The sequence below is a fragment of the Phyllobates terribilis genome, unplaced genomic scaffold, assembly GCF_046119375.1.
Source record: "Phyllobates terribilis strain yellow unplaced genomic scaffold, ASM4611937v1 Scaffold_2__4_contigs__length_985480577, whole genome shotgun sequence".
Classification (NCBI taxonomy): domain Eukaryota; kingdom Metazoa; phylum Chordata; class Amphibia; order Anura; family Dendrobatidae; genus Phyllobates; species Phyllobates terribilis.
The window spans coordinates 344,598,324-344,614,666 of record NW_027362762.1 but is presented as its reverse complement, the minus strand read 5'-3'; the positions used below and the strand labels follow the sequence as shown (position 1 = coordinate 344,614,666).

At 43.3% G+C, this 16,343-nt stretch overlaps 2 protein-coding genes across 5 annotated transcripts in view; one reads left to right on the top strand and one right to left on the bottom strand.

Moving 5' to 3' along the window:
- Positions 1 to 16,343, top strand: part of MRPS23 (mitochondrial ribosomal protein S23) — a 79,398-nt gene that overhangs the window by 12,027 nt on the left and 51,028 nt on the right. The gene's annotated exons all lie outside the window — the stretch shown is intronic.
- HJURP (Holliday junction recognition protein) overlaps positions 6,100 to 16,343 on the bottom strand; it is a 50,417-nt gene continuing 40,173 nt past the window's right edge. For 3 of the 4 annotated variants that reach the window (XM_073664587.1, XM_073664589.1, XM_073664590.1), the window contains one exon: positions 8,837 to 8,946. In XM_073664587.1, coding sequence (XP_073520688.1) covers positions 8,907 to 8,946 — 40 coding nt within the window. In that variant the 3' untranslated portion in view covers positions 8,837 to 8,906. Of the gene's footprint in view, positions 6,520 to 8,836; positions 8,947 to 16,343 lie in introns of those variants that run through there. The other variant, XM_073664588.1, reaches the window with a different exon arrangement.

Genomic DNA, 16,343 nt, shown 5'->3' with positions numbered 1-16,343 from the left:
CTATAAAATAGTTTTAGTGTAAAAGCGCCAAAACATAAAATATACAGTAAGTGTAGTATCGCTGTAAGCGTACTGACCCGAAGAATAACGCTGCCTGATCACTTTTACCACACGCAGAACGGCATAAAAAAACCCTCAAAAAACAATTCCTGAATTATTGTTTTTTGTTAATTTTACCTCCCAAAAAACGGAATAGCGATCAAAAAATGTCACGTACCCAAAAATGGTACCAATAAAAATGTCAACTCGTCCCGCAAAAAAACAAGTCGTCACATGACTCTGTCGGCCGAAATATGGAAAAATTATAGCTCTCAAAATATGGTGATGCAAAAACTAGATTTTGCAAAAAAAAAAAGCGTCTTAGTGTGTGACAGCTGTCAGTCATAAAAACCCGATATAAATCTGCACCATTTTTACCCATTGCCCTGTGTGAAAATGTAAAATCTGAGGGTGAAACATTTTTTTTGTGGTAAAAATATAATTATTCTTTTTTCACTGCCCAATGGTATAAATTAAAAAATTTAAAAATACTCACTACTTCCCTAGATGAATTCCTTGAGAGGTGTAGTTTACAAATTGGGGTCACTTGTGGGGGTTTCTGCTGTTTCGGCATGTCAGCGACTCTTCAAATGTGACATGGTGTCTGCAACCTATCCCAGCCAACATAGCGCTCCTTTCTCTTCCGAACCCTGCCGTACACCAAAGCAGTGGTTTTCCCCCACATATGGGGTATCGACGTACTCAGGAAAAATTGCACAACAAATTTCATGGTGCAATTTATCCTGTTACCCTTATGATGATGCAAAATTAGGGAATGAAAAACATTTTTTGTGGGAAAAATGTGAAAATTGTATTTTTATGGCTCAATATTATAAACTTCTGTGAAGCACCTGGGGGTGCAAGGTGCTCACCACACATCTAGATAAGTTCCCTAAGGGGTCTAGTTTCCAAAATGGTGTCACTTGTGGTTGGTTTCCACTGTTTAGGCACATTAGGGGCTCCCCAAATGCAACATGGCGTCCGCTAATTATTCAAACAAATTTTACATTCAAAAAGTCAAATGGCGCTCCTTCCCTTCCGAACCCTGCCGTGCGCCCAAACAGTGGTTTGCCTCCATATATGGGGTATCAGCGCGCTCAAGAGAAATTGCACAAAAAATTTTGGGGTCCATTTTTTCCTGTTACCCTGGTGAAAAAAAAAAAATTGTGTCTAAAGTAACATTTTTGTGAAAAAAGTTAAATGTTCATTTTTTTCTTCCACATTCCAAAAATTCCTGTGAAGCACCTGAAGGGTTAATAAAGTTCTTGAATGTGGTTTTGAGCACCTTGAGGGGTGCAGTTTTTAGAATGGTGTCACTTTTGGGTATTTTCTGTCATAAAGACCCCTCAAAGTGACTTCAAATATGATGTGGTCCCTAAAAAAATGGTTTTGTAAATTTTGTTGGAAAAATGAGAAATCGCTGGTCAACTTTTAACCCTTATAGCTCCCTAACAAAAAAAAATTTGGGTTCCAAAATTGTGCTGATGTAAAGTAGACATGTGGGAAATGTTATTTATTAACTATTTTGTGTGACATATCTCTCTGATTTAAGGGCATGAAAATTCAAAGTTTGAAAATTGTTAAATTTTCGCCAAATTTCAGATTTTTTCACAAATAAACGCAAGTGATATCGAAGAAATTTTTACCACTATCATGAAGTACAATATGTCACGAAAAAACAAACATTCTCAGAATCAGGGGAATCCGTTGAAGCGTTCCAGAGTAATTACTTCATAAAGTGACAGTGGTCAGAATTGAAAAAATTGGCCCGGTCACGAAGGCAAAAACAGGCTCTGGTGCGAAGTGGTTAAAGAGTAAATTATGGTTATAAAGGCTTGGGAAGATTTTTCTTTTTTTCCAGTTAAATTTAGTAAATTATTTCTTAAGGTAAAAGAGTGGAAATTAACGATATCTCTAGGGATGTCCCTGGGTAAGAAATCAGGTTTTGGGATTCTGTAGGCATTAGTAACGATCATCTCGTCAGAGAGATCTGGAAGCAGAGCAGTAGTCATTTCCGTAATGCAAGTCTCTAGATTTGAAGGAGAAATTTGTTCAGGTATTCCTCTAATTTTTAAGTTGTTTCTGGACTTGTCTTCAAAAATAGCTTGTTGTTTAATAAGAATTATTTCTTTATGAAGGGATGCAACTGAACTTGACAAAACCTCTGTTTTTTAATGCTAACTATAGTGTTTTCTGTTGTGTCAATTCTATTTTGGACAGACTTAATTTCAGACATTAGTTCTGTTCTCTGTGGAATTATGGCTTGCTGTATAGATGAAATCAGATATTAATTGATTGCTTTATAAATAGTTCTGTAGCTGGTTTATTGTTGTCTGAGGTGTCTGATAACGAGTCGTTTATATTATTAAGGGAGCCACTTGAGCTGTATTTAATTTTGGCATCTAAAGAGGGTATGTTGGAAAGAGTATTCCCCATTGCGAATAGACAAGCTTTAAAAGGATGATTCGATTGAATCACAAAGCTCTTTAACAAAGAGCTTAGATGGAGGTTCGTCTTCAGCATTAATATCACAAAATGGTATCTTGTGAATAAGACTCATTAATTTCCACTCTGAAAGAGTCAAATTGACAAGCTCATACCCCTTAGTATCATCATCTGATGAAGTATTTACTACATGAACTCCATTTGAGCTATGAAAAGATCCAATTGAAGGCTGGGGTGATGATGTCACTATCGAATAACCACCTATATCAGAGTCCTCCCGATCAGATTCATCTGTCTAACACAAATCTGCAGAGTGAATATCTGAGTTATACTCATTGTTATAGTCAGCACTGTGATCTATATATATTGAGTCTGAAAGTCCTACTCCCTCACAATATTATATTCTTCCAAATTTTGTATGCCATTATCAGCATATACATCGCTACTCTCATCACCCAGCATTGTCTCCATGGCTGCCAAGTCCACACTCCTCCCGCTGCAGCGCGTGGTAGTCTGCACTCGCTTCATGGAGATGACAATTCGAGCTCAGCTCCAAGGGATCTCACATAGAACCTCCCACCATTAAGCACACGGCAGGAGTCCCCCAAAGACCCCTCTCCATCCATCCGCTCCTCCGTGATGACAGCACTCCTGTCAGTGAGAACCGATGGAACAGACACCTCAGGCATATAGACGGTCACAGCCATCTTCCGGCTGATAGGCGTTGCTAGGATACCGCTCCGGTCACCATTCCTCATATTCCTCTGGGTTATTGGTTTTTTAGCCTTAATCTTCATTCCCTTCTGGCCATAACAAGCAGGGGAGGCATTTGAAGTACGAGGTACCGCCAATTTCTTCTGATATTCTACAGACTTCAAGGCGCAGCTCCTCACATCGGACCACGCAGTCTTCAAGGAAATGGGGTCAGTTTTCACAGATGGTCTTGTCTTTTGTGGTAGAGTATTCTCTTGGAAAGGAAAGGTCCTCTTGGCAGAGTAAGATGAAGATCTTTGTTTAAATGGAGCTGACGGCTCTGCGCCGGTACTTATACACGCAGCTTTAAGCTTACTCCTCTCCGCAGCTTTTGCAGCATTAATAACTCAGACTGCATATGATTTTCTCCTCTGAGCTTCTCCTGGCATGATCCCAGAGTGATCCAAAAACAAAAAAAATAAAATGAGTCCCCTTTTGAGTCTTCTGGAGTTACTATATCCTAGGGTTAAACGGAGCTCTGCAGAAACACAGCCGCTCTCGTTCCCCAGCAAACCGCGCCCCCCACAGTTTGACTTTTTAAACACAAAAATGGCAAGTACATCATGTAGCATTTGGAGAGCCCCTGATGAGCCTAAACAGTAGAAATCTCCCACAAGTGACCCCATTTTTGAAACAACTAGACCCCTTAAGTAACTTATCTAGATGTGTGGTGAATATTTTGAATGCCCAGGTGCGTCACAGAATTTTATAACGTTGAGCTGTGAAAAAAAAAAAATAAATACATTTCCCACGAAAATTTTATTTTAGCCCTAATTTATTTTTTTTCACAAGGTTAATAGGAAAAATTTCTTCTGAGTACACAGATAACCCATATGCGGTCGAAAACTACTTTTTGAGGCACAGTGCATAGCTCAGGAGGGAATAAGCGCCATATTGGAGTTCAGAATGGTTTGATGGAATGGTTTGAGGGTGCCATGTCACATTGGCAGAGCCCCTGAGGTGCCAGAACAGCAGAAACCCCCATAAGTGGCGTCATTTTACAAACTACACCTCTCAATGAATTCATATAGGGATGCGCAGTAAGCATGTTGACACCACATGTGGCTCACAGAAATTTATACCATTGAGCGGTGAAGAAAGACAAATTATATTTTTACCAGTAAATGTTTTAGCACTGAATTTTTATAAGGGCCAATAGGAAAAAATGGACCTGTCAGTTTGTTGTGCAATTTCTTCCGAGTACGCCAATTCCCTACATGTAATCGGGAACTACTTTTGAGGCGCAGTGCAAAGCTCAGGAGGGAAGGAGCGCAATATTACAGTGCAGATTTTACTGTTATGGTTTGCAGGTACCAAGACCCACTGGAAGAGCCCCTGAGCAGCAGAACCTCCCCCAATAAGTGACCCCATTTTACAAATTATACCTTTCAATGAATTCACCTAAGGGTGCAGTGATCTTATTGACACCACAGGTGTGTCATAGAAATTTATCATTACCATTGGGCAGTGAATAATAATTCCATTTTTACCACAAAAACTTAATTTTAGCCCCAAATATTACAATTTCACAAGGGGAAAGGGGTAAAAATGACACTAAAATTTGTCACAATTTCTGCTGAACATGGAAGTACCCCATATGTAGCTATAAAGTACTGTTTAGCCACATGGCAAGACTCGGGAGGGAGCAAGCACTGTTTGCCTCCTGGAGCACAGATTTTCCTAGAATAGTTTGCAGGCTCCATATACAGAGCTCCTAAATGCTAGAAGATCAGAATACCCCCCCTCAAGTGACCCCATTTTGGAAATTATACGCCTTTGGGAAATTATCTACAGATGTAGTGATGATTTGACGCCAAAGGTGTTTTCCATAAACAAACAGCAGTGGATGTTGCTGAGTGAAAATTTGGAATCTGCTATTGTAGTGCCCAGCTCGTGCTTCTCATGCACTCGTAAATTATGCGGGCTCTGATCGCTACAGAAATGCCAATCATGTTGACGCTAAAGGGGGGGGATCTCTTTTGGGGGGTGAGGAGCCATAGGGCTTTTTCAGAGCCTTTGTACTAGTAGTAACATGGAAGCCTCGTATATTTCCATTGACAGACCTGAGTGGGGACTTTTTTGTGGATTGAGTTAAAGCTTTTATTGGGAACATTTTACATAACATTTTGGATCATGTTTATCCTGTACTCTATGCTGAGCACTTCTATCGGGGGTTTCCTTCTAAATCTACAAATTACGCGATTCAGATGAAACCCCCGAGGGATTCATTCACTATAACGCAGAGGCAGAGTTACTCTGGACTGTCTGGCCTCTGTCCGGCGGAGTCCTTTTCAGAAGTGCACAAAACTGTGGCAGACTGACACCACCGGATCACATGGCACAGTTCCTGGCAGGGAGAGCCGGGTATCAGCTGTCAAATTCGCCAAAAACCCAGCAGCGATCACGTGCGCATAGACCCTCTATGCGCAAAATCCCCAGGACGTATCCATATGTCCAAGGTCGGGAAGTCCAGGATGTATGTATACGTCTAAGGTCGTGAAGGAGTTAAAGAGAACCTGCCACCATGAAAATGCCCTCCAATCTGTAGGCATCACGTTATAGAGCAGGGGGAACGGAGAAGATCGATATATAGTTTTGTGAGAAAAGATGTAGTGTGACCTGTGTTTCTGTCATTTAATCCTCTGCTCTTTCTGGGATTTTCAGTCCAATGGGCAGTACTATGAGTGACTGACAGTTATCCATGTATGCACACTTCTACAAAGAAAACTGTCAGTCACTGATAGGACTGCCCACTGGACCAAAAATCTCAGAAAGAGCAGAGGATTAAATTATGGAAACACATAATATGCTTAAATCTTTTCTCACAAACCTATAAACCAATCTACTCCTCTCCCCCTGCTCTATAACATGATGCCTGCAGATTGGAGGGCATTTTATGGAAACAGGTTCCCTTTAAATTTTAAGTCAGCAGTTGAGTGGAGCGATCTTCATACCAGACCAGCAAATTCACAACCTTTGTCAAAGACTTGAAATATCAGAGAGTTAATATGTAATTTCAAAGGTTTTTTAAAATGGGCAACCATCCAACAACTATAGTGTGGGCCAACTCCTGGATCAGAACTGATAGTGAACTGCTGACCATCCGCATAGAGGTGGGCCTCTGTCTTTTTTTGCGAAGCAAAACTTCTTTTCTTCTCTATGTTGAACTCAGACCACTGACTGATCCAAACAGGGTGGAGAAAGCCTTTGTTATAGGTGGAGGAAGGCTTCATGCAGGTACACAAGAGACAATGCACAAACTATTCAAAGTATTTATTTCTCCTAAAAAAAAAAAAAAAAAATCACGTATTTCTGTAAAACATTGTCGTGACATTTATACTTTTATATAGTGTACAGTTTACATTTTTATAGGTTTTAACAATTCAAGAATTATGCTCTAAAATGCCTATTGCCCCTCAGCGTTCAAAACCTGAGAATTCAGCACGACAGGTCCTATGCAAACTTTTCTAGTTCCAAAATGATGACATGGAGAGATTAGTGTACATTAAACAGCCTGTACAGTCTTATGAATATTCAATCTTCTGATGGTGATAGGCCGGTTTCGCAAGTCCGACATTCACGCAGTGTACAGACTGCGATATCTGGACCAGCAGCAGGTCGTTGGATCAGATCTCACCAGCCCCATAGATATATGAGGCTGATGAAATCAGGTGACCCACGGCTGGTCCAGATTCAGGCCATTAATGTTGGACATGTGAAATTAGCCATCAGTCCCTCTTGAATAAAAAGTAGCCCTCCTTCCCCCTGTTTCAACAGTGGGCATATGTCCAGATAGACCCAACTAATAAACCACGGGAACAGCGCACCATTTGCTTACACATAGAACAGAATAGTAATACTGTTAACCATGTTTTTCCATATTTCTTTTCAGAAGTAGCCATTATGCCATGCATGAATAAAAACTAAACAGATTAAGGGGATTTCTCGAATTTAAGGAAAACCAATTTTTTTCTCCCTGCTGCTTGTGGTTTATGATGAAGCTGTGTAGTGCATAGCACTTACAGTAAGAATGGCAGAACAACTGCAGTGGGGGAAATGGTAAGGTTATTGTTTGGTAAATATGGTAAAAAAACATATATACATACATACACCCAACCCATGTGGGATTACAAAAGAAACTTTAAAGGAGTTGTCCACCACGATGGACAACCTCTTCTCAATTACTATATTCCACCATGTAAAATAAAAATCGTATTTACCCTCCTCCAACACTGGTACCGTTCCAGCGACATTGACGTTGGGTCTTCTGTGACAAGCTCATGTCATGTGAGCCCTGCAGCCAAATCAGCGGCCACTAATGGGTCGCTTCACTTACTTCCATCAGAGAACTTCTCCTGCTTTCTAACCTCCTCCAGACGCCAGTTATGTCAGAAAGAAGTGAGTAAAGCAGCCCATAAGTGGCCCTGATTGGCTGTAGAGATTACATGACAATGACACATGAACTACCATCATAGCCGTAATGGCACCGGAGGAGAGTACAGGCTGTTATTATTTTACATGGGGGGATATTGTAATTGAGAAGGGGTTGTCAGAGTAGTGGACAACACCTTTAAGTAAAATTATCTGACTCGTTTGAGAGATGATGCATCACAATTAACAGGCAACAATTTAACATTAATTTGCAAACTTTTTTTTTTCCTCTTAATATTTTATAGAATTTCCACTTAAAAATGGTAGCATAACAAATCTGATTTTAGAGCAGTAGCCAAAAGTTGTGCAACTTTGTCGGCAGGAAGTGCAGCCATATTGGTTGTCACTAATGAATTTGATTTCCAGCAACTGATGCTGCAATTATTATTGGTAGAATAGGCCACCGTAATACTAGGAAGCAGTTGTAAACCTCTGGTAGAGGCTCCAACCTATGATTTGTTAGTATATTGCCATTATTAGATATTAGGTAAAAACTCCTTTACATTAATAAATGCAAGTGCAGAAATCTTAAGATCAAGGAATTAAAACAAGAAAGTGCAACAATTATTAACTTCTCAAACTTTTTGATTTGGCAAACATAAAACAAGAAAGCCTAACTTTCAAAGGAAGTCAGTATAAAACAGATATATAGGGGACTTATAAAACACTACAATGTATACTGTTGGTATGATTTGCATAGGTGCCAAGAAGACTTGAATCTCATATGCAAATGAGTGGGCTTTGGTGCCCCTTAGTGTGGCCAAAGGCTCTTTGCACTGTTACCCCTCCTTAATTTGGATGCTGAGCGGCGTGCACACAGTGTCAGGGCAGGTATGCTCTCACCACTGGCTCTTTCATTGTGAGTGTACCGCCGAAAGGATTCAGGCAAGCGAGCGATGTCAATCTGAATAAGTGTTCAGAATGAAAATTAAAGGGGAGTACGAGTGCACAGCCCTTAGCCATGCCAAAGGTGCAACACAGCTCCCTCATTTCCATATGACAGAAGTCTTTTTCTCAGCCACTAAAATGTATACTGCTGGTATAGTTTTTATAGAGGCCAAGTCCACTGTATCACTATTTAAGCAATTTCATGTGTTTTGGGGCTGAAAGACTCCCTTTAAGTTAGGATATTGATATGGTATCACAGGAATATTCCACAAAGACAACATTTAAAACCAATGAACAAGCTTTTTTATTCCAATTGCAAAAATAGATAGATACTTTCGAGGAGACTCCTTTTAGTTGTCGTCATCTTGGTAAGTTAGCTTCCTGTATATGCTTTATGTAAAAAAAGAAAAAAAAAAACACATTACAAATTTAAACAAAGCATAAAAAATTAAAAACTAAGAATACTGTTGCATGGATATATTTATAAATTGTACAAAGTTAAAATGAGCTGAAACGCAGAATGCTCCTGGCTAAGAAAATCTAAATAGCAGCCAATTCCAAAAGGCAGGAAGAAAAATCCTACTAAGGCCCCCTTCACACATCCCGGTGATTTCGGTACTGGAAAAACCAGTACCTGTGAGATCTGTAGTCTCTGTTGCTATCCATGTGGGACACGTATGTACGAGTCCGTGTGTACGTTTGTGTCATCCGTGTGTACCATCAGTGTGACATGTACTGGAATAGAATGCAGAATACAAATGACAGATGTTTAGGTGTTAGATGTGCAAAGATAGAGATAGATAGAAAGATGTCCGTGAGATACATAAATTAGTGCTGTGCATGTGTAGTTTAAGGTACATGTATTTAGCTAAATAAATTTAAAAAAAAAATGGCGTCGGGACCTCCTATTTTTAATAACCAGCTAAGGGAAAGCAGACAGCTGTGAGCTGGTCTAATTATGCTAGGAAGGGGCCAATAACCATGGAGCTTCGCAGCCTATTTATATCAGCTAACAGCTGCCTGCTTAGCCTTTACTGATTATTAAAAAAGGGGGGACCCTGAAAAAAAAAAAAAAAGTGGGATCCCCACTATTTTTAATAGGCAGCAAATACTAAGTAGACAGCTGTGACCTGATGTTAATTATGCTGGAAGGTCCATGAATATTGGCCCTTTCCCAGCATAAGATTAGCTCAGAGCTGTCTGCTTTCCCTTACTTGGTTAATAAAAATAGTCATTTTTCCAATTATTTATTAGCTAAATACATGTACAGTAAGCTGCACAAGTGAAGCACTGATTATATCCTGTAGTTTAAGGACTACAAGATGCACCAGACCATGAAGGGGTGGAAAATAGGAAAAATAGAATTAGTCCTTACCGGTAATTTGGTTTCTAGAAGCCTTCCACGACAGCATTGGAGGATGTTGTCCACACCCTATTGGGGGACAGGAACACAGAGAGATTAAAAGCCCCTCCCCACCGTCAATCCCCAGTGTTTACCAAGATCACCTGGAAAAATGGTTACCTGACAGTTATATGGAATCCATAGGGAGGGAAATTCGTGCTGTCGTGGAAGGCTTCTAGAAACCGAATTACCGGTAAGGACTAATTCTATTTTCTCAATACGCCTTCCACGACAGCATTGGAGGAATACCAACGATATTTTATTAGGGAGGGACAATAGCTTGTAGGACTTTCCTACCAAAGGCTAAATCCCTAGTGGATGATAAGTCTAATCTATAAGGTTTAGAGAACGTATGAAGGGAAGACCATGTAGCTGCCCTGCAAATCTGCTCAGTAGAAGCGCCTGCTCTTTCGGCCCATGAAGTTGACGTGGATCTGGTAGAATGAGCTTTTAAGGCAATCAGTGGATTTATTTGTTGATTGCTATAAGCTTCCTCAATTGCCTTTTTGATCCAGTTTGCTATAGTGGACTTAGGGCAGAACAGAGGAAGGAAGGCGGCTGAGTGTTGTATAAATAGGTTTCCATCCAATCTCCAAGACTCAGTTTGTTGAAGATAATAAAGAACAACTCTGCGGACATCTAGGAGGTGGAACTCTGCTTCCTTTGGATTGGAAGGATTCTGGCAGAAGGAGGGAAGGATGATTTCCTGGGAACGATGGACGTCCGTAACTACCTTTGGGAAAAAGGAAGGGTCCAGGCGAAGCGTAATCCTATCTTCGGTCACGTTCATGTAAGGTTCCCTGATAGAAAGGGCCTGAAGTTCTCCTACTCTCCATGCTGAAGTGATGGCTACTAAGAAGGCAGTCTTATGAGAGAGAGTCTGTATTGAGCTAGAGGATAGAGGCTCAAAAGGGAGAGAGGGTTAAACTCTTGAGTACCACATTTAGATCCCAGGATGGGACCTGAGACTGAATTTTTGGGTGAAGCCTGAGTGCTGAAGTTATGAATCTCTTGATCCATGTATGAGAGGCTAAATCTTGGTCAAATATAGAACTTAGGGCTGAAATCTGCACCTTAAGAGTGCTAGGTTTGAGACCCAATTCTAATCCACTCTGTAGAAAATCAAGGATCCGAGCGATGTTGGGGTGTGAGGTGTTCGGAATATCCGGAGCGTACCATGATAGGAATTTTTTCCATATTTTGCCAGACATCGCGTTGGTTACTGGTTTTCTACTCTGTTGAAGAGTTTAACTTCTTCCGAGAGACCTTTGGATCTTAAGATCTCGGCTTCAGTAACCAGGCTGCTAGGTTTAGCCACTGAGGATTGGGATGGAACAGGGGCCCTTGAGAGAGAAGATTGTTGACTTGTGGTAGTATTACCAGACCCTCTAGGCAAAGTTCTGTGATAGCCCCGAACCAAGGCCTTTTGGGCCACAGAGGGGCCACCAGAATTGTTGCCACTCTCTCCATCCTGATTTTCTGGATGGTTCTTGCCATCAGTGGTATCGGAGGGAACGCATAGAGCAGCCTGAAATGCCAGGGATGGGCTAATGTATCCAAATTTATGGCCTTGTCTCGTCTGTCCAAGGAAAAGAAAGGGGAAGTTTTGTGTTTGACCGACTGGCAAAGAGATCTACCTCGGGGAGACCCCATTTGGCTACCAGCGACTGGAAGATCTGAGGATTCAGGCTTCATTCTCCTGGCTGGATATCTTCCCTGCTTAGAAAGTCTGCTTGGACGTTGTTTAGCCTTTCAGGTGGATTGCTGAAAGTGATAGGAGATGACGCTCTGCCCTCAAAAATATTCGGCCTGCAATCTGTTTTAGGCTGTGTACCTTCGTACCTCCTGGATGACGAAGGAAGGCAACTGTGGTCACGTTGTCCGAGAGAAGCTTGATGTGAGAACCCTGGATTAAGTCGACTGCCACTGAGCGTTTTTTCTACCACCATTAGCTCCCTGAAATTGGAAGATCTGTAACTGATCTCAGGACTCCATCTGCCTTGAAAGGGAATCTGGGCCACCATAGCTCCCCAGCCTCGTAGACTGGCGTCGGTAGTTACTGTAATCAGAGGGTCCTGGGTCCAAGAAACCCCCCCTCTGAAGATTTCGGGAGCTTAGCCACCAAAAAAAGAGAAGTTTTTATCTGACTGGGGGTCCTGCACCGTTTGTTTAGTGAGTCCCTTTGTCTGTTCCAGGATCTTAGGATATGATCCTGGAGAGGCCTTGAGTGGGCCTGGGCCCACAACACCAACTGGAAACAGGCTGTCATAGACCCCAATACAGACATTGTCGCTCTCAACGTTGGATTTTCTTGGCGTCTGAAATTTGAGATTTTGGATCTGAGAGCTGTCTGATTCTCCAATGGTAGAAAGGACATCAGTTTGTTGGAGTCCAGAGATACACCTAGGAATTTTCTCATTGATGAAGGGAGGAGTTCCGATTTTTTTAGGTTTGGAATCCAACCCATAGACCGTAAGGTTATAGAGACGTGAAGATTGAGAGCTGCTACTGAGGGAGCGACAATCAACATGACGTCCAAGTATGGAATTATGCACACGCCCTGTTTCTGGATGAGTGCGATGACTTCTGCCATGATCTTCGTAAACACCCGGGGTGCTGAAGAGATGCCGAAGGGCAGTACGTTGTACTGGTAGTGGACTGTTATATTTTCCCTGAGGACTGTAAACCGCAGGAACTTTCTGTGGGACTGATGAATCGGCACATGGTAGTACGCATCCTTTAAATCTATAGTTGCCATGACTAAGTCTTTCCCTATTAGGGGAATAGTTGATTTTATAGACTCCATCTTGAAACATCGATATTTGATGTGATTGTTTAGGGACTTCAGATTGATTATGATGCGTGGGGTCCCTGATTGCTTCCGTATTAGGAATATATTTTTGAGTAGTGACCCGTCCCCTCCTGACCAGGGGGAACTAGAGACACTACTCCCGAATCCAGAAGGTTTTTTAGGGCGACTGATAGGAGATCCTGAGCCCCCCGGGAGGGAAGGGACGTGACCCTCAGGATCTGAGGGGGGGCGACTCTCGAATTCCAATAAAAGACCCTCCTCGATGGTATTGAGGATTCACTGGCAGGAAGATATTGCCTGCCACTGGGGAAAGAAATTCGAAAATTCGAAAGCCGCCCCCCTACACGGACCAAGTCATTGTCTGTCCTTTTGCTGGTGTTGTTGCTGGGGTACAAGAATGTTGCGACCCTTGCCGCCTTTGGAATAGCTCCAGCGCCCAGATTTTCCCTTTCCTGTGTACTGTGAGGGGTGACTTTGGGAAGGCCGAAAGGAACATTTCTTAGCCTGTTTCTGTTCAGGAAGTGTTTTCTTCCTGTCCAAGGCCTTTTCCAGGAGTTCATCCAGGCTGGGCCAAATACATATTTTCCTTGGAATGGAATGGAACAGAGCTTGACTTTAGAGGTGACGTCCCCACTCCATGTTTTGAGCCATAGAGCACGGCGAGCAGTATTGGACAGGACAGCTGCCCTAGCCGCGATAGACTCACTCAGCCGAGGCGTTCGCTAAGAAACCTGTGGCTTTTTGAAGGAGAGGGATGGAGTCAAGTAGGTCTGCCCTGGACGTGCCCTGAGACAGGTGTTCCTCCAGTTGGGTCAGCCATTTGAAGAGGGATCTGGCCTCACAAGTTGAGGAAATATTGACTTTAAGAGAGGTAGAGGAGGTTTCCCATGATTTTTTAAGGACGCTTTCCATTTTGCGGTCCAAAGGATCCTTTAATTGGGACGAGTCCTCAAAGGGAAGTGAGGTTTTTCTCACTACCCTAGCCACCTGGATATCTACTTTGGGGACTTCCCATTCAAAACCATCACCCTCTAACGGAAACCTATGTTTTAATTCCAAGGGGTGGAGAGGCGATTTTCCGGGGACTCCCATTACTGTCGGATGAGATCCCCAATTACCTCATGGACTCGAAAACCAGTCTGTTTTTTTGGTTTTAAGACCCCTAAACATCTCGTCCTGAACAGAACAGGGAACCTCCACTTCTTCCAGCCCCATAGCGTCTCTAACAGCATCCAGTAGTTCCTCCAAGTTGTCCAAGGAAAAATAATATCTACCGGTTTCGATTGCTTTGGCAGGCCCCAAGGACGCCAATTCCTCAAAATCATCAGAGGCTGAGCTACTAGCGTCCATAGAGACCACATCAGAGTCTAACTCTTGGATCTTCCTCTTAGGGGGAGAGGGCCTGGGGGAGGAATAGACAGGCAGGGCAGCAAAGGAGGCCTGGACCTCCTGTTTAACGAGTGATCTAAGCTCCTCGATCAGTGAGGCGTTTTCTTCTCTAATTATTTTATCCGTACAGGGCTGACAACTTCTTATAGGATGAGGACAGCTTTTTTGTACAGATGCTACATCTACGGGGCTGGTCTTTATCCTTCTTAGAAGCGGGGGCCTTGTCCTCCTAAGAAAGGGGAGAGAAGGGGACCCGTGTGAAATAGGAGGGGAGATCTAGTGTCATCTCAAATGGAGGCCGAGATAACCCCATAGTGACCACCCAAGTACTACTCACTGTAGCCGAGGGCATGCTGGGCTCTGCAGGGGTACAGGACCTATCACCTTCCATAGTGGGAATATGGTGGGAATAGTCTTACCTTTGGTGTCTTCAGGTGGGTTTTAAATAAAACCGTGCCTCCCAGCAAGGGACCTCAGTCCCCTCCCCTTTCCGGTCACTTTAAAGGGCCAATCCAGGTTTGGTATGGGCCTTTGGTCCTTCATTCAGCGTCCCTCGTGGAACGGCCCGACCGGAGTGATGGCCGCAATGACGTCACCCGCACGCGCCCAAACGCCCGCTGGTTCAGGAGCCTAGGATCCACATACAGCATGGAATGCTTCGGCCGGAGCGGCAGCGACACCACTTCCGGTGTGTGTGAGCGCAGTGACGTCCCATCCTGCGCGCGCGGGGATGCCAGTGCGCGCGGCAACCGCGCTCCAGGAAAGGGGAGATGACGGAGGGCAGGAGCGGCCTTCAACATGAATGATCCCCCGGCTTGCTTTACCCTCAGTGGGGCGCAGGAAGCCAGGGTGGTCCCCCAAGGGGGAGCAGCAAGGAGGGAGCAACCCAACCGACCACTGCCCGGCACACAGGTAGGAAAAAACAGCGCTGCCCTGTCGTCCCGACAGCACTACAGGATCTCTCCATGCCCCAAGGGGGACAGGAAAACACTGGGGATTGATGGTGGGGAGGGGCTTTTAATCTCTGTGTTCCTGTCCCCCAATAGGGCGTGGACAACATCCTCCAATGCTGTCGTGGAAGGCTTCTAGAAACCGAATTACCGGTAAAGACTAATTCTATTTTTCCTATTTTCCGCCCCTTTATGGTCTGGTGCATCTTATAGTTCTGGAAGGCGTATTGAGAAAAAACATTTTTCAAACAAAATGGTGGTACGTGTTATAGTCCGTTTTAACGGTAGTTTACCAGGGAAGAGGGGAGGACGAGGGGAGGACTGTGGCGGAGCGGGGTCGCTGCTTCAGGCCGGCGGCCATTTACCCAAAGCCCACGCCAGGGAAGTCAATGGGAAAGGATACTCCGCTCAGCGGCGCCGAAATCTTATGAGAGCCCAAGGCCTGCAGTACCGCCGCCCGACTCATGCCGCCGCCGGCCTCCTGAAGCAGCAACACCACCTACTGTGACCCCGCTCTACTCTGCAGTGGCCCCTTCCCCCACGGTAAGCTACCTTCGGAATTAAAGGCGCACCCTCATTTTCTCCCAAATTTGGGGGGAAAAAAAGAGCGACTTCTAATCCGAAAAATATACACTGTGTGCAGAATTATTAGGCAAATGAGTATTTTGATCACATGATACTTTTTATACATGTTGTCCTACTCCAAGCTGCATGGGTTTGACAGCCAACTACCAATTAAGTAGTAGTGATGTGCATCTCGGTAATGAGGAGGGGTGTTGACTAATGACATCAACACCCTATATAAGGTGTGCTTAATTATTAGGCAACTTTCTTTCCTTTGGCAAAATGGGTCAGAAGAGAGATTTGATGGGCTCTGAAAAGTCCAAAATTGTGAGATGTCTTGCAGATGGATGAAGCAGTCTTGAAATTTCCAAACTTTTGAAGCGTGATCACCGAACAATCAAGCGTTTCATGGCAAATAGCCAACAGGGTCGCAAAATAACTGCCCATGAATTGAGGAAAATCAAGCGTGAAGCTGCCAAGATGCCATTCGCCAACAGTTTTGCCATATTTCAGAGCTGCAACGTTACTGGAGTATCAAAAAGCACAAGGTGTGTGATACTCAGGGACATAGCCAAGGTAAGGAAGGCTGAAAAACAACCACCTTTGAACAAGAAACATAAGATAAAATGTCAAGAATGGGCCAAGAAATATCTTAAGACTGATTTTTCAA